Source organism: Podarcis melisellensis (assembly GCF_964234715.1).
Source record: "Podarcis melisellensis genome assembly, chromosome: 5".
NCBI classification, from domain to species: domain Eukaryota; kingdom Metazoa; phylum Chordata; class Lepidosauria; order Squamata; family Lacertidae; genus Podarcis; species Podarcis melisellensis.
In genome coordinates, this window is record NC_138537.1 from 39,209,982 (window position 1) to 39,227,807 (window position 17,826).

The window sequence follows — 17,826 nt, forward strand, 5'->3', positions numbered from 1 at the left end:
GATGTCAATGGAATACAACTACTATAAATCTCTGACCATTGACAATGATGGCTGCAGCTGAAGGGAGGTTCTCAAGTTTCCCATCCCTGTTTTAAAGAATTGCTTAAGCACTTGAGCACTGTTTAGAATCTTAATTCCTGGACTCCTGCAGCCTGGACTCCTGCCTTGTCAGCCTTGCTTCTCAATTGAATGAGGCTTTTGAGACCTTGGAGAAAGACCTCCTTATAGCATTGGATCTTTGCAAGTAGAAAGTGAAACTTGGATTCCCAACTTAAGCAGAAATAGAAATTTAACACTTCACTGTTGTTCTTGCTCAACAGGACGGTGGCTGCCACCAATATGAATGAAACCAGCAGCCGCTCACATGCCGTCTTCAACATTATCTTCACCCAGAAACGGCATGATGCAGAGACTGACATTACCACTGAGAAGGTGAGTGTAGGCAGACCAGTAAAAGTTGGTGTTCCTGCCAGCAGCACAAGAGGTTAGGGGTGGAATGGGTGCAGCCTCTTGCCACCTTCCTTGTTATAACTACACAGCCATGACTCAGCCTCTGACCTCAGTTGGCTCTTTAGCTAAACAACATGACTCAATGGAATGGGGGCAAAGATCATCATTGTACAAAAAAATGAGATGAGGATAGCTTGATGGGATTGCTTAGAAGACGAACCTGCTATTCTTTAATCTTCCTTACATTTCCTTTGCAAAGCCCTCCATCCACCAATGAATTAGACTTGGGTCTGGGAATGAAAATAATCAAAATATACTCCAGCTTTGTGTTGTCAGAACTTCCACCAAAATATATGGATACTAGAAATGTAAAAAGAGTGGGATCATAACAAAGGTCAATCTAACCCAGCAACTAGATATTTCCAATAAGCCCACCAGCAGAGCTTAATGGCAGTAGTCCTCTGCTGCTGGCTCTGACTATGGAAGTGCCATGTAGCCATCATGGTTATTAGCCTTAAGGCCTATGAACCTTTAATGGGCCTGGATGCTCTGGATACTGGATTCTCTGGACTGCTGCCAGAGTTGGGACAAATGTGGTCATCATAGAGAGCCCAATTGGGCAAGCATCTTGTGTTTTTATGGTTTCTTGGTTGTTTTATTGTACATTGCCTTGAGTTTTGTTATTGACAGAAAGGAAATGAACAAGTTTTAATTTTTAAAAACATTGGAAAAAACACAGAAACAGTTCTCAGTTTAGCCTGTCTAGTCAGCACTTGTGTGATGAGTGGAGTGAAGGATTTCCTTCTGAATAAGACTCTTAAAGCTTCCAACATCTCGACTGCATGTGGCCCTTTCTAGTGTCATGCCAAGCAAGAGTTGGTATGAGTCCAACACTTTCATTTGAACAAAGCATTTGCTGCTAAACTGTTGTGCCTTGTTATGAAACATCATCGTGGTCGTGCGTTCTATTTCTTTCCTGCCTTTCTTGCATCAGACTCAAAAGTGGCATATGTCAGTACCTAGGTGGCCTCTTGTTCAGGTGGTAGATATCATAGGCAACAAGTTCCTCATCTGTTTTTCTGATTTCAGGTCAGCAAAATTAGCTTAGTGGATCTTGCAGGGAGTGAACGAGCTGATTCCACAGGAGCAAAAGGCACAAGACTGAAGGTAAGAGAAGACACCAAATTAAACTAGAAATGGATGCATGTGTCTTTATTGTATGTAGGATTGGGTACACCAAGCCTCTCAGACACTATGGCATAAGGTTATCTCTTGGAAAATACCAAAAAGCCCCTGAAATGTCTGAAAGTGGCCTGGTAATTATCACTGTTCATGTACCAGTCCTTTTCTGCAGTCCATACTTGCTCATATTCCATTCCTTTCCATTTCAGTCATTTTGCTGTTGGTTCCTTATTGCCTAACTATTAATGCCATCCCATATTGCTGCCCTTCATTCATTCTGGTTGAGATACAGGCAAAGCTGTCTGTTACTGCATGGGAGTGGAGTTTCACCAAATTAATATTATTGTTACCGTTGTTGTTGTTATTCAGGCGGCAACTTCTCAAGGGAGTAATTCTTAATCCTGATGGTTGTGTGAAGCAGAATGTCCTCAGCGGTTGAAATTTCTTTGTGAAAAGTTTGTGTTGGAATTAGTTTTGACACTGCAGGAGCCAGAATCTAGTACGAAAAGAGTATTACAACTGATACATGATTTTGGTCAGGTGGCGGGATTTAAGCTAAATAAACAAAAAATGAAGGTGTTAGGGAAAAATATGACAGATACGGAGTCAGAACGGTTTCAGAGAGAAACAGAATTATCATTGGTGAAAAAGGTAAAGTACCTAGGGGTCAACATAACAGCCAAAAATCTGAGTCTATTTAAGGACAATTATGAAAAATGCTGGTCTGAAATTAAGAGAGACTTGGATAGCTGGGCAAAATTGAAGCTTTCTTTGTTGGGCCGAATTGCTGCTATTAAGATGAATGTATTGCCAAAGATGCTGTTTCTGTTCCAAACATTGCAAATTGTGGACAAAACGGAGTGTTTCCGGAGGTGGCAGAGAGATATTTCCAAATTTGTCTGGCAGGGCAAAAAGCCCAGAATTAAGTTTAAGATATTAACAGATGCGAAAGAAAGAGGGGGCTTCGCCCTGCCAGACTTAAGGTTGTACTATGAAGCCGCAGCTTTCTGCTGGCTAAAAGATTGGCTACTTCTCGAAGACACTGACGTGTTGGATCTGGAAGGTTATAACAATGCTTTTGGTTGGCATGCATACTTGTGGTATGATAAGGTTAAGATCAATAAGGCCTTTAAGAACCATATTGTCAGAAAAGCAGTGTTTAATGTCTGGACAAAATATAAAGACTTATTGGAAAATAAAACTCCAAGGTGGCTCTCACCTTTGGAAGCTAAGGCCCGAAAAAGACCCAATATGGAGGCCTATTGGCCAAAATATTGGGAACTGTTAGAAAAAGACGGAGATAATTGGAAATTGCAGAGTATGGAGAAAATGAAGGATAAAGTGCGAGACTGGTTACATTACGCTCAGATTAAAGAAATTTTTAAAAGTGATAAAAAGCTAGGGTTCCAGGTGGAGAAATCGAAGTTGGAAACAGAATTGTTAGAACCTAAGACTAAGGTACTCTCAAGAATGTATAACTTGCTGTTGAAATGGAATACACAAGACGAAATGGTTAAGTCGGCTATGATAAAATGGGCACAGGACATTGGGCATAACATTATGTTTGAAGACTGGGAAAGGTTGTGGACCACTGGGTTGAACTTTACTGCATGTAATGCTTTGAAAGAAAATGTAATGAAAATGATATACAGATTTTCATGACCCCAGTTAAACTTGCCAAAATATACCATTTGTCTGATAATAAATGTTGGAAATGTAAAGAAAATGAAGGAACATTCTTTCACCTCTGGTGGACCTGCCCTAAAGTGAAGGTCTTCTGGGAAATGATATATAATGAGTTGAAAAAGGTATTTAAGTATACCTTCACTAAGAAACCAGAGGCCTTTCTTCTGGGCATTGTCGACCAGAAGGTGTTAAAGAAGGATAGAACATTTTTCATGTATGCAACAACAGCAGCAAGGATACTACTCGCTAAGAACTGGAAAACTCAAGATCTACCCACACTGGAAGAATGGCAGATGCAACTGATGGACTATATGCAACTGGCGGAGATGACTGGCAGAATCCGAGACCTGGGAGAAGAAAGGATCGAAGAAGATTGGAAGAAATTTAAGATTTATCTACAGAAACATTGCGATTTAGTGGAATACTAAGAAGGATGCTTGGTTATAAATAATTGGCCATCACTAAATTGGATTAGAATTTAATGATAAGAGAGATTAAGAGAAACAAAATTTGTAGGAGAATTATTTTATTGTATTTAAATAAGTGGTTATAAAATAAGATGATAATTTGCTTGACAAAAACTTATTAATGATGTAAGTGGGAGCGGGGGATGTGAGGAAGTCTAAAGATGTTATGAAATTTTGTAACGCTGTTTATTATTTTTGTATTTCTTTTATTAAAAACTCCAATAAATATTTATAAAAAAAAAAAGGAATTAGTTGCTCCAAATAAGGATTGTCTTGTTCTTGCAGGAAGGAGCAAACATCAATAAATCACTCACTACGCTGGGGAAGGTGATTTCTGCTCTGGCTGAGATGGTAAGGATTGATAATTGTGAGTTTATATACAGAGTTTACAACTCTCAATACACACTCTGCAGTGCTTCACTAGAATTGCTCAGCCATTTGGTCCCTGGAGCACCTATGAATCATTATTATTATTATTATTATTATTATTATTATTATTATTATTATTACTATACTATCCTCTGAGGATCACAGGGCAGTTTATAGTATAAAAATACAAAAATGCATACCATAGGAACAAACAAAAGCAATATTCTCCCCTCTACAGTTTAAAAGGCCATAGCTTGTTTAATTAGCCAAAGGCCTGAGAGAAGAGGAATAAAGTTTGGAAGATGCCCTGTGTTTCAGTTTGTGGAAGATATGCATGTGCAATTAGGCTTTTTTTTTTTAAGCCCCCCTCTCCTTATGTGCTTTTTGGGTGGGGTGGGGGGGAAGGGAATGTGATAATCAAAACAGGAAATTTCCAATACATTTAAGTTTCTAAAATTAAGTCTAATGTCCAAAAATGTTATGTGAAAAACAAAACAAAGACAGGACATTTTTGTTAATTGTCTCTTTAAAAATTAAAATGCCAATATCTGTAAAGAATAGTTATTTTTGTTTGAAAACATTCTGGCAGCTCTTAATCATACAAGATGTAGTTGACTTGAGCTGAAAGGTCTGAACACTTCAGGAATGGATCTTAGCGGGAGAAAACCTTTGTATGGCTGACATATGTTCCTTATTTTGTCAAGTCTAGCACCCTGTCTTCCACACCACTATCATTCTATGAACCTTACCTCTGAACTGTGATGGGCAGAGCAATCATAAGACTAGGTTGGGTAGTAGCAAGATGGAGCAACCACTGCTTCCCAAACTCTGCTGCTTGTGCTGACTAGATCAGAATATGTCTCTTGGGGGTAGGGGGAGTCCTTTTTTGCTACACCAGCTTGAGGCTGGCACAGCAGAGAGGCCTCAGGATTGGTTGGGATATCTTCAGGACTTTGGATTGCCCTGCTCCAAAATTTTCTGTCTCGGGGCTTTCCCACACTTTACGGATGGCCAGAGAGAACTGCTATTGGTAGTTTCCTGCCACACTGAGTACAGAGCTCTCCTCACCAGTGGAAGTTGTCAGAGGGTTCCCTGTACCTTATCCTGACCCCTTCCATTTGCACAGAACTAGGTTAGGATTGCGTCGCAAAGGCTCTCCATCTGGGCATGTGGGTGTTATATCTGGCTTGTGAGAAGTCAGGATGTTGGTCCCATTTTCTTATTTCAGTTGGTCCCCAAATCCAATTGTTCTTTTACTTGACCCATTTTGGTAATACATGTTTATGCAACTCTAATCAGGATCTTTGTTTTTTTCCCCCCAGGATTCAGGACCAAATAAGGTAAATAATACCTGTGCTTTGGAGGGGGTTATAGGAATGAGCTGATCTCCCTTGTTCTCTTCCATAACTAGCTTGGAGACATAGGTGCCACTTCATGCCAAAGATTGTGGGTGCCTGCAACAAAGGGCTTCAACTTTGCCATTGGTTTTGTGGAGGCCCACATCTTCTTGTGGCTGCAGCTGCAATCCTATACATCTTCCAGATGTACAGTCATAACTCGGCTCCCAAATGCCTTGGGCGTCGAATGTTCCGGCTCCCAAATGATCAAAAACCGGAAGTGAGTGTTCTGGTTTTCGAACATTCTTTCAGAAGCCAAATGCCCGACAGGGCTTCTGATTGGCTGCAGGAGCTTCCTGCATCCAATCAGAAGCCATGCTTTGGAAGTCAAACATTTCGGAAGTCGAATGGACTTCTGGAATGGATTCTGTTCGACTTCTGAGCTACGACTGTAATGGAATTTACTTCCAAGCAAGAGAGGAAAAGTCTATGTGAGCACATCACAGACTTGACATGCTAAGTCTTTGTTAGCATTTCTATCCCCTCCTTTGTCTAACTGACACACATACTTGTCTTCCTTCTATGCATGGGTGTATTCAAGGGAGGGGGCAGGGGGGCAGGTGCCCCCCCGGTCAAGTAAAACAATAGAAATACTTAATTAACTGGCCAATCAGGTCAGTTCTGCCCCCCTACTCCATGGCTACTCCATGTAACCTTTTAATAAGCCAACCATATTTTTTTCTGGTCAGCTGCAGCTGATGCAACTAATGGGCTCTTGTGCAAGAGCAGGGGTGGTGTTAGCCAGAGGGGCATAGGTGTTTCCCCATGTGTTCCATGGTGCCTGCCTGAAGTTCTCAGCTTTGTTTCTCCTGGTAGTTAGAACCTTAAATAAAATCAAAATGATCGAGAAGAGACAGATCCAGCCCATTGTTATCTCCCACCCCATAAAATGACCTAGATCCTAACACACTTGCCATGGATTCAGTGGGGCTTACTTCTGTGCTGAGGATAGGCGGTGGCTGGGAAGTGGGGGGCTCCTTCACGATATATCGCCCCCATCATCAGTCATGTAGGACCACCCCCAGGAAACAGTTCCAATGCATATGAGTGTACCTGGGATTGACCACTCAAACAGTGCTGAATGCAGAGTGAAACTGGCTTTGGGGAAACTGCAACAAAATGCAGAATTTCAGAAGAAACAAGTGAATTCTGGGTACTACGTACATGGATTCAAAGAACAGGGGTGTACATATGCTTAATGTTCTGTCTTCCTTGGATTGGCAAACAATTTCAGAATCAGAAGTATATGTTTAATTGTGTTCTGTCCTCCCTGTAGAATAAGAAGAAGAAAAAAACAGACTTTATTCCATACCGGGATTCTGTACTTACCTGGCTGCTCCGAGAAAATCTAGGTACTTTGTTCTCATGACTTATCTTAGATCTATCCTTAATCTCTGATTTCTTGGCAGTGGCCCTGCAGGTTGTTTATTGTAAGACCCCTTCTATTGGAGGGGTGGGTAACACTCCAATAAGCAGCACCATTGCCAGAAATTTCATTGCATCAATATGGTCAAGCATGGATAGTGCATTGCTAGTCCCCAATTTTTCTCCAACTCGCCCAACGTTTGGGTGGTTGATGAGGCTATCATGGTGCTTGGGGCAGTTTTATTGTTTGTTCATACCTTGTGGGCAAGATGATATGGTGAAGAGGAGAGTGAAATAATAGATATACAGGAAAAGTGTTAGAAAGGAAAGGAAGGGAGCCAAAGGAGAGATGTGGTATATAACTTTATATTTACACCAGACACTGTTTTTCTGTGTTAATTTCCTGGGCAGGTGGTAACTCACGGACTGCTATGGTTGCTGCTCTCAGTCCAGCTGACATCAACTATGATGAGACGCTCAGCACCTTAAGGTAGGTCCAATGCAAGTTTTCTCACACTCTGAATGGGGCCAAGGGGTAAAAGATTCCCCTTTTGAAATTAGACTATGTTGCTTGTATGAGACTACTCTCAAGATGTTCCAGGAGGAAAACATGTTTGGATACTGAGTAAACAGGAACTCTTTTTCCCAGTGAATTATTTTGGGAATATGAAGTAAAAAAATTTTTTTTAAATGGAAAATCTGGATCCTCCAAGTCTGGAAATGCAAGTTTGCATATAATGTTCATATCACAACAATTTCAAGTTGGTTCCACAGAAAAGCACTGAGCGTATATTAACTTACTGCCACTTTGGTCACTTGATTAACCCACAGTAGTTTCACAATAACAGCAGTGGTGAATATGTCCTTTTGGAGCCTGGAAAAGCATGCTGATACACCCTGATCAGATACATCAAGCAGGAAGAAAATTCACATGGTGAAAAAACAGCCTGACTTTATTGTAGGAGCTATGCAAATAAAGTTGAATGAAGGTATCCATGTATGTTCTCCTCCTAACATCCTATCTATTTCCACCGTTAATAACACCACCACAGTTCTTTGCTAATAGTGTAGCAGTGCTCCTTCTTATGGAAGGCAGTGAATATGCTTTGCTGTTAACTAATGTTGTTGCCACAGGAAGAGTCTGAGGTTCCACCACTTCTTCGTCCATATCATTGTCCTTCAGGGATTTCACTGTGCTATTATTATCAGCTTGACTCTGCATAAGAGGGATGAAACATCCCTGTTCACTTGTGAGCAACCCCTCTCGATTCAGACTGCCAGACTAAGATGCTTTATTGATGTGTCTGAGGAGGCCAGATTCTCAGGCTGCAGCAACTGAAACCAATCCCACAAGGGGTCATTCGATGGTGCTCCGGGGACCTCCAATGGAGCCAGACCAATTGTGGCATCAAGCTCAGCATGGATCTGAGTGATTCTACCCTCAAAGTAGTCCACAAATCTCTCACAACAGACTAGTGACTGGTCTGTTTTCAGTGATACAACCCAGGTCTGGGCCAGCTGGTTCACCACTCTAAAGAGCTCTGCTGGCGATTCTCTTAGAGTGCAGTAGAGGCCGGGAAAGTCCCAGTATGCTCCCCTATCCAGGGCCCTACAGAATCTCTCTACTATACCAGAGAGTATGTATGTAATGTATGTAATCATATTTTGTATTTCCTGGTAGAAGTAATAATATTGGCAGTTTTCAGTTCTTACCTCAAATATTTCATTTGTATTGGTATTTTATCTTATTTTATTATACACCATTTTTGTAACTTTGGGTTATGAAGCAATTTACAAATCTGCAAATAAAATTAAAAAGTGGCATGGCCCTGAATGTTTTTCTCCAGCTTGGGGGCATGTGTGTGTTGTGTGTGCGTAGTGATGGAGGCAGGTGGGCAGGTAGGTAGATGGAAGGGGTGTGGGGTTGGAGGCTCACCAGGGTGATGTGCGAAAGAATTGATCTCTCTGTGTCCTTGGTTACCAAAACTGAGTGTGGAACGAGGTCTTGTATAACTCAGAATTGGACTGGAATTAACTGAGCTATTTTCTGAGTTTGGGAGGGTTTTCTGAGACTGAATGAGGAAGCTCACCTCAGTGTGCTTCCGTAGAAGCCACACAGTATGGTACTGTCAGCAGCCCTTCCTAGTTTACCCAGAATGAATCTTGCTCCTACAGGTATGCTGACCGAGCTAAGCAGATCAGATGCAATGCCGTCATTAATGAGGATCCTAACAACAAACTGATCAGAGAACTGAAGGATGAAGTGGCTCGCCTGAGAGACCTGCTGTACGCCCAGGGCCTGGGAGACATCATTGACAGTATGTTACATTTCTACACATTGGACTGGGACTGGCATTTATCCCCACCTTGAATAGAACAAGATCCACCCTCTGTGTGGTTTCCCTTTCTGCTTGATAGCCCTCCTGTCCTCCTGCCCTACTGCGAAGTGACAATAAGAAGGTATAAGGGTCAGGTCACATGTTATAGCCACCATGTGGAAGCTAAGTCATTGCATACAATGGCTGTGTCAGGTGTGCTCACCACTACAGGTTATTTTTATCACATCACTACAAACTGTTGAACAAAAGATGTGCTCTCACATGGTGACAATTGCTCAATCTAACTATGAAGCTACTGCAAATGAATAGCTCACTGTGTTGTCACACCTGCCAGATGGAAGTAATATGGAAAATGACCCCAAGGCAGCTCTGTTCCTGGGACATCTTTTCCTTCCCCATTGTTTCCTCCTGATTCCCTAAAAGTATTATCTGTCTTTGCACACCTGGTTTCAGGCACATCCCTCTACATGACCCATAGCTTTTTACAGGCCCAGTCATAGAATCAGTGCTTTCTTTCTGGGGGTACGCAGGGGTACACATACCCCTAAACATTTTGTGAATCTAAGTTTGGCCTCATTGAGGGGCAGTATTTCAATATGAGTAGGAAAATGAGAGCACCCCTAAACATTTTTTTTTAGGGGGGAAAAAACCACTGCACAGGATCATAGCAGTATTTCAGTTCTCCTCCTGTCTGACTTGGGAGAATTGTGTCACCACATTATATTGCTGTGGTAGCTTCCTACGCTGTGAATGAGGGAGAAATAGTTTGACGTGAAGGATATGCATCTCAGGGCCTTTCCTGCCAATAATATAAATTGAGCAATAAAAAAGTTCAGTTGATGCAGGGGATCAAAATGTCTTTCTCCCAGATAGCACATTTGTTGTGAGATGTAGGGATTTTGGTTTCTTTATCTCACAGCAATCAAACAGCAGTATTTTGATGCTAGGAAGATGGAATCTACCACCTACAGCGAGTAAGTGCTGCAGAGAAGGTGGGCTTATAAGTTTCATGTTTCCTTTATTGGATGGTGACTGTGTCATTGCTGAAAACCACCATTTTGTTAGCATTTTAGTTTCATTTTCCACACCCCTATATTTGCTTGGATGTTGTGTGCTCCTGAAAAGGTGATCACACATCTTCCCATTTAAACTAGTTTGACAGAAGACTATCCCCTTGCAGTCAGTCTGATTCCTATCCTGCACTATGGAAATACATGGCATACTGTACAAAAGAACAAATTCCAGGTTTCTGGTAATGTGGAAAGGCCCTCAGGTGTTGTTTCTTTATACCTATGAGATAAACCTACTCTTGTTTTCTTTGTCTTCCCCCCGCACCCTTCTCCTATCTCTCTTAGCCAATCCTGTTCCAGGAGGACCTAAATGTGTGTATTCCCCATTGCTGATATTTTGTGTGCTTCTCTGCTTCTGACAGGCTCAGTCATAGCTAAGGAACATAAGTACAGCATGAGAAAGGAGACAGTTCCCCAAGTACAATTCAGCAAGGCTACTGGGAACATGGTCGCCTTCATAGCTTCCCAACCTGAGGGAGGAGGGGAAAAAGAAGCATCAGCGATAATCCAGTCACCGTGTTAAACATAACCTGGATGGGCACCCACTGCTTTCAACAGCACCAATGAGAGATTGCTGTGCTGAGTCCTGCACTCTAATTATAACCTTGTTCCATAGAAATGGTCTTTCCTCCCATGAAGAGGCCCAGGTGTGAGACTGCCCCTCACAATTGGAGAATATCTGTCCCAAACCCTGAGAATCCTGTAATGAGATCTTTTATGGGCTTGACTGACACATGCACCCATAGACAAAACAAACTTCATAATCTATACCTCCTCCAGGCCATTTTGCCCTGTGTCCTTAGTTGGAGGTCCTGCAGCTCTTCACTATACCTTGACTTTTGTCTTTCACAATCTTATTATCCAGGAAATTTTGCCTACTAAAATCTTCTGGGCAGTCTATGCTCTTGAGGTTTCCTTTCTCTATGCTGTAACTGTGTTTCCTGCTGCTTTTGCTGCTGTTGCTGCTTCTGCTTCTGCTGGGACTGGGTCTAACGAATATGTTCTGGGGTGGGGAGAGAGGGAAGGAGGAAGGAAACTAAGGTATCTGCTTCAGGCCACAGGTGGCACAGTTGTTACTGGTGATCCTATTTGGCTCTTCTGCTGATTGTATGGTTGTACCTGTTAGGAATGTTGCTGGAATAGTTAATTGGCTGATGGGTGTGACAGAATGAACTGGCTTTTGCTGGCATGTTAAAAGGCGCTGCAGTCTGTGCCTTGTTTGTGAGCAGTGCAGCCTACAGCCTACGCTCTGATCTAAAACACCCATTTAAACCACAGGCAGGCAAACCAAATTATCCAGGGTTTGTATGTTCTCAGAAATCACCCAGTGTCCATGCATTAAAAACCCAACCGGGCCTGCCCCCCCCCCCGGATTGCTCAGGTTCTGCCTTCCCTCCGCCCATCTGCTGAACAAAGCCCAAGACATCTATTTATATTATTAAACATATTAAACATATGATTTATTGAACCAGAAATCCAACCTAAATCAGAGTAGTTAACAGTGCTGCTCACCTGATTACACCTGGATTTCTGATGTTGTTACTAATTTAACAATTATGCTGAGTTACCAACCTGTTTGCCAATGCCCTTTTCTAAAACATAGCCTCGGGAAATAGTGCATCAATATTTATTCTGCTCTTTACTCAAGAGCCATAGTCCTGGTTCTCCATCTCAAAGAGATTTTGTAAGGGTGAGGAATGGGGGAAGCAGACAAACCCGACACCACCCCGGGGCTGGTGGGCACACGCCAGAGAGAGAGCGCCGCGCCATGGAGGCGGGGCGCGCCACCAAAGCAACTGCGTCCTCACCGGAGAGACAAAGCAGCTCCATGTGCCAATCCTGCATTGCTTTTGCAGGCAGCACGGGACCTGCAGGGTGCCTGAGCTGCCGTGTTCTTTCTGGGTGCCCTCACAGCCCTGGATCATTCCAGTATCTCTGATGCTTGGAGGCGTGGCAGGCTCACAGCCTTGGACCCCAGCATTGGAGAGGGGCAGCGTTGCTTCTGAGCTTGCAGGATGCCTGAGCTGTTTCACCCTTCTCAGGTGCCCTCCAGGCTCCAGATGGAGGGCCTCTGAGAAGGAGGCAACAGGCAAGCGCCAACCCCACACTCCTTTTTTGATCAGCTCAGGGCTCGCAGGACGCCTGAGCTGTTGCCTTCTCCTTTGGCTTCATCCTGCTGGAGAGTGCCTGAGAAGGACGCAACAGATCATGACCAGCAGGATGGCACCCCGCTCCCAAAACCGTGCCTAGGCTTCTGCTAGCTAGGCCTCTGAACAGAGGCTGAATAATTTAGCTGCAGAGGAGAGGACAACTGTATTGCAAGGCCAGTGTGTTATCCATTGCTGCAAAAAGGTTTACCAGGACAGTCGGAGAGAGGTGTTCCTGGTTATTGTTGTTTATAATGTTTAGGGAAACAGAACATTAGATTTACATCATGTAAAACTCGCAGGGTCTTCTCCTGGATTTCATGCATCTCATGTATGTTTGGCCTTTTTGGCATTACAAAGATGCATGCCCTGGACTCTTTCAGTTTCCTATTCCTTGTTAAAATGCAGTGAAAAGGTAAAATTTAGAAGGGGACTTCTTTGAGCAGGAAGGCCACTCATTTCAGAGTCTCTGAATATGCACAGCTTTTGTCCTAATCTTGGATGATGCCAAAGAAACTGAAACAGCAGCCATCTTATCCTGATCTACATGAATGAACAAGAAATACCTTGGGAATTCCCAACAGCTAATCTCCTACTTTCCCCTTTTCCTTTGAGTTTTGACTGAAATGGCTGATACTCAATGACTATCTTGATCCATATAGGGAAGATGCCGTGTCTATGGTCCTTCTTTTTCAAGCAACACTTCCATTCTGACCTTCACAAACAGATGGAAAGTTGAACACTTGGTTCTAAATTCAAGCTCTTGGGCTCATTAATATTATGCTAACACTAACTATTAAAACACTAAACTTTTGCTGGAAACATTTATTTGTTGTAGTTTGGACATGAACCTCATAAAACTAATGTGTTGTTAACATGCAATACCCTTGGATGTAAAAAACGCTGATACTAATATTACCTGTTTCAACAGTGTTTGAATTTTCCTGTTAGACCCACAAAGTTTATTTATTCTATGCTCTTCATTTTGGGGCCTTTTCTGGCTTTTATCAATAGTAATGATGCAACAGATATGGAATGACAGGAAGCTTTGGAGCATTTGACACCAGCCAAAGATCCAACCTTTATCTGAGAGCAGATGTCTATATTACATATCTAGAACATGTGTTGCAGGGGTGGGGATCCCATGACCTTCCAGATGTTGTTAAACTCCAGATCCCATCAGTCCTGAAATCCTCTCCTGCATGGCCTTAATGGACATGTTATCCGGGAATTTTTCTATCCCCTGCCTATGATGCTAGAGGAGAAGGGGTCCACAGTGGTTGTAGACAAGATCTTCAGTAAGCTGTCCATTTCCCCCAAGGCACAGGCATGAGCAAAGTGAGACTTAATATAAGCTGATGTTAGGCTCCTGCCCTGGCACCTATACCCACATTATTGTCTGTGTATCTCTTCGTTGAATTTCTACCTTTCTCCTCATTGCATCATGTTGCTATTTCCCAACTGCATTTCTTTTCTCTATCTTTTCCTTCCTTCTTGTCTTTGTGTCTTTCCCTCTTCTTTCTCCCCTCCCGAACCCCTTAGACATGTCCGACTTTCAGAACAATAATGATAATCGTAGAGTGGCAGATATGAGTCAACGCCATGACAATCTCTCCACAGTGACCAATGCCTTGGTAGGAATGAGCCCGTCCTCCTCACTCTCAGCCCTGTCCAGCCGAGCTGCTTCGGTCTCCAGTCTCCACGAACGCATCATGTTTGCTCCAGGTAGTGAAGAAGCCATTGAGAGACTGAAGGTAAGAGCCAAGATCATGCATGCCATATTTGTACTACAGAGATACTGATGGTGGGAAACTTGGTAGAAAGAGACCATAGCAGAGACAATAATTGTTAGTCTCCAGTGTTGCCTTTAAATATTATAACTTTGTTCAGATAATGTTGGAAAGAATCTGAAGCCACCTGTTAACTATGATCAGGTCAAATGTGAATGTGCACTGTGCATATTCCAGTAGTGGAATAAAGTTGTTCTGATTGTTGCATCCTGGACAGGGAATCTGAAGCCCTCCAGAAGTTGTTGGACTCCAGCTCCCATCAACCCCAGCCAGCATGGCCATTGATTGGGGATGATGGGAGTTTTAGTTCAGCAAAACTGGAGGGCCACAGATTTACCATCCCTGTCCTAGAGAAAGGTTGATAAGCTCTGCATAATGCATTGCAGGCAATATATTCCTAGTTCAATGTTTTATGTTCAACTTTCCCACTGCAGGAAACTGAGAAGATCATTGCTGAGCTGAATGAAACATGGGAAGAAAAGCTGCGCAGGACAGAAGCAATTCGTATGGAGAGGTAGGAGTCAAGCTATGAGGGCTATATTCATATAAAAGTTCACACCTGAGTCTATGTAGCTTGACACTTTGTTTCATCACAGTATGGCCTCAGTATAACAGAGAAACACTCCATGTATTGGCAGAGAGCCACCTGTTAAAGTCATCATGAGGAGCAATTGCCACATGGAGGCTGTTTCAGCTCATAGACTCCCCATTTATGATGACTAGAGATCCTGAGAGGCTGAGAATTGTTGGACCAGGAAGAACCATTTCATATGTTACTTTTTGAAAAACGCATGGTGCATGTTGGAGTGCAAGAAATCTCTCCCAGCCCCATCAAGTTTAGCAGAAAGCCAAGTAAAGAGGGCTCATCTTTCATTTCATCACATGTTTCCTCTAAAAGCATGGCTCTTTCTGTGCCTCAGAGCCTGCTGTTAACACTTACCTTTGCTACTATTCCACTCACCCCTGCTTATCCTTCCCCAACATCAATACTTCCATAAGACCAGCATTTTAATGATTTACATCTGTTACCATCAATTTTGTTTAGAGAGCATGGTGCAATCTCTTTCTGAATGCTACAAGATCCAGGCCTTGGCAGAGTTGTTTAAGTTCTAGTTGCATCCTTTGGTGTTTTCCAGGGAAGCTTTGCTTGCAGAAATGGGAGTGGCTATGAGAGAAGATGGTGGTACACTGGGAGTATTTTCACCTAAAAAGGTAGGATTCTTTTTCTGCCTCTTCCACTGTGCTCAATTGCATTTTGATATCTGCTAATGGCGAAACATATATATCAATTAAATATAGAGACAAAACTCCACCTGAGACTCTGGTGATGCATAGATGTTTTCATTAGCATTTTGAATGAATATTTTCCCCCTTTCTGAATGGTCTGCTGCTGCTGCTACACAATTAGTACTCATCTAGCAATAGCACATATTAAATTTCTATTAGAAGATCCAGCAGTAGTTTGTTTCTGTTTCCATTGGGCTGCTTGAAAGAAACAGAATTAGGCCTGTCCTGATGAGTAGTTACGCTTGGGGGTACTCCCTTATTCATAAGAACAAAAAAAGAGATCCATCTACTCAGTGGCCAACAAGATGGCACAAGGGAGCCCACAAGAAGAGCATGACAGATATTCAGCAACCAGTTGTCAGTGGCATCTTGCCTCCAAACATGAGGGTCCCATTTAGCCTTCATGGTTAATAGTCATTGATAGACCCATCTTCTATGCATGTGTCTAATCCCCACTAACAGTCCACTCTAGTTGCTGGAGGACCAAGAACTCTATGAAGCATATTCTCTCTTCATTCATTGATATTTCAAATCAAAGTCTCTTGCTATTAAAACACATAGATATGTTAAAGGTATTTTTCTTCAGTACAGTGAACATGAAAATAGGACTGTTTGATAGCACTTTCCCCACCCAACAGCATAGGGAGGCAAGAAGTAGAACTAATGGTGTTGTACAACCCTATAACCCAACTGCCTAGAACTAGTCTTCTTACATCATATTAGTTATGCTCAGGCAGAGCCAAAAGAAGCCTTGTCCTGATTCTAATACAGTTTATCAACCCTTGTTCTTCTGGGTATGTGTGAAATTATTACAGGTCCAATAGCACAACATATTTCAGAAGGTAGCAAGAAGTGGGGAACTCAATACTCTAGCAAGGAACATGAATGTTAGTTCCTTAGGTCTTTATTTCATTTCTCAAAATTTATATATGATTACTAGAACAGTTTATAGTAGAACACTTTGATTCATATGTTTGTGATAATGATTTATTTTGACATATTGCACATTTGAATTCTTTCTTTTCTTTCTTCCTTTGTCACGTAGCCACCCCCAGTTAAACCCCCAGTTAAACCCCAGGATGTTTTCCTGGAGAGTGTAGGGGTGTTTTCCCCCAAGAAGGTTGGTCTTGTTAAGGGGTTGTATTGGAGTGATCTGTGTGATTCCTTTTCAGACAATTGGTTTGTACTGTCTGGTGCCAAGAAAACATTCTGAATTCTGTACACGGCGACTAGAAGTAGTTCAGGGAGAAGGAAGGCACAGCAACATTCAGCATGTTTTCTATGAATTACATAATTGAAATCATTACAAAGGGTGATGTAATAAGCTTGTTTGTTCACCCATGACTCTGCCCCATGTCACAAGCAAAGTATGTTACGTTACATGGTGCCTAATTCAGTAGTGGAGAGAGCTCTGCATCATACTGCCTCATCTCTCCAGAGAGGCCTCAGGTGTTGATTGCTTAGAGGCAGGAGAACAGAACTCAGCCATGGCGGTTGCATCTGCGTGCCTGCTCCAGTAACTGCTCATACTTATAAGCAGGGCTGTCAATCAACTGATTGTAATCATTTCACTGCCTTACTTCTGACTGATTGATCAGTGTTTAAAGTGCATAGGTACAGCTTTTCAGTGAAGATGATAATTTCATACTGAGAAGAGTTGTTGAAACTTGGGGTTCATCCACACTTCCATTTGCCCATCTGCTTCCCCCCTGGAAAACCCATGGTTTAGCGCTAAATTGGAACAAATGGCAGTTGAGTTTTCAGCCTCCCCCCCCCCCCAATTTAGTGTTAAAGAGCAGTTTTCTGGGGTTGAAGCACAGGACAAGTGGAAAACTTATTGGACGCATGTTTGCTATTTGTGGGGTTCCAATCCTTGCATGAGTAAATGGTATCTGGTCCACTTTGCATGGTGTTCAGATTGCTGTGATAGTTGCAATGCTAATATCTTTCCAAGAAGGGATTCCATGATGGCAATGGCAGTAATGTTCTGTAAGTCATTTGATCTAACATAATGTTGATCTGTTGAACCCCCAAAATGAGGACCTTGCACGTGGCAGAGTGAGACCTTTAAAATTAAAATGTCCTTCTTTTCTGAACGCTTGGTAATGTGAGCATGTTGTTTCAGTAGGGTGAATCACATTTATATTAATAATTTTTATATCACTTTGTATTGTGTGGGAAAATGCTTGATAAAATGGCTCATTATTTCCATTTTGGAGAGGAGACATAGAAATTGAAGGAAATAAACTTCCTAAGACAAGTAGCTATATGTTTGAA

The 17,826-nt window shown here is 42.3% G+C and overlaps 1 protein-coding gene across 22 annotated transcripts in view; it reads left to right on the forward strand.

The window, feature by feature from the left end:
* KIF1A (kinesin family member 1A) overlaps window positions 1-17,826 on the forward strand; it is a 114,023-nt gene that overhangs the window by 36,027 nt on the left and 60,170 nt on the right. For 10 of the 22 annotated variants that reach the window (XM_081912401.1, XM_081912412.1, XM_081912416.1 and 7 more), the window contains exons 7-17: window positions 321-432; window positions 1,540-1,617; window positions 4,071-4,136; window positions 5,477-5,494; window positions 6,828-6,903; window positions 7,328-7,406; window positions 9,092-9,234; window positions 10,611-10,637; window positions 14,015-14,226; window positions 14,697-14,776; window positions 15,399-15,474. In XM_081912401.1, coding sequence (XP_081768527.1) covers window positions 321-432; window positions 1,540-1,617; window positions 4,071-4,136; window positions 5,477-5,494; window positions 6,828-6,903; window positions 7,328-7,406; window positions 9,092-9,234; window positions 10,611-10,637; window positions 14,015-14,226; window positions 14,697-14,776; window positions 15,399-15,474 — 967 coding nt within the window. The remainder of the gene's footprint in view (window positions 1-320; window positions 433-1,539; window positions 1,618-4,070; window positions 4,137-5,476; window positions 5,495-6,827; window positions 6,904-7,327; window positions 7,407-9,091; window positions 9,235-10,610; window positions 10,638-14,014; window positions 14,227-14,696; window positions 14,777-15,398; window positions 15,475-17,826) is intronic. The other 12 variants (XM_081912421.1, XM_081912406.1, XM_081912407.1 and 9 more) reach the window with 2 other exon arrangements.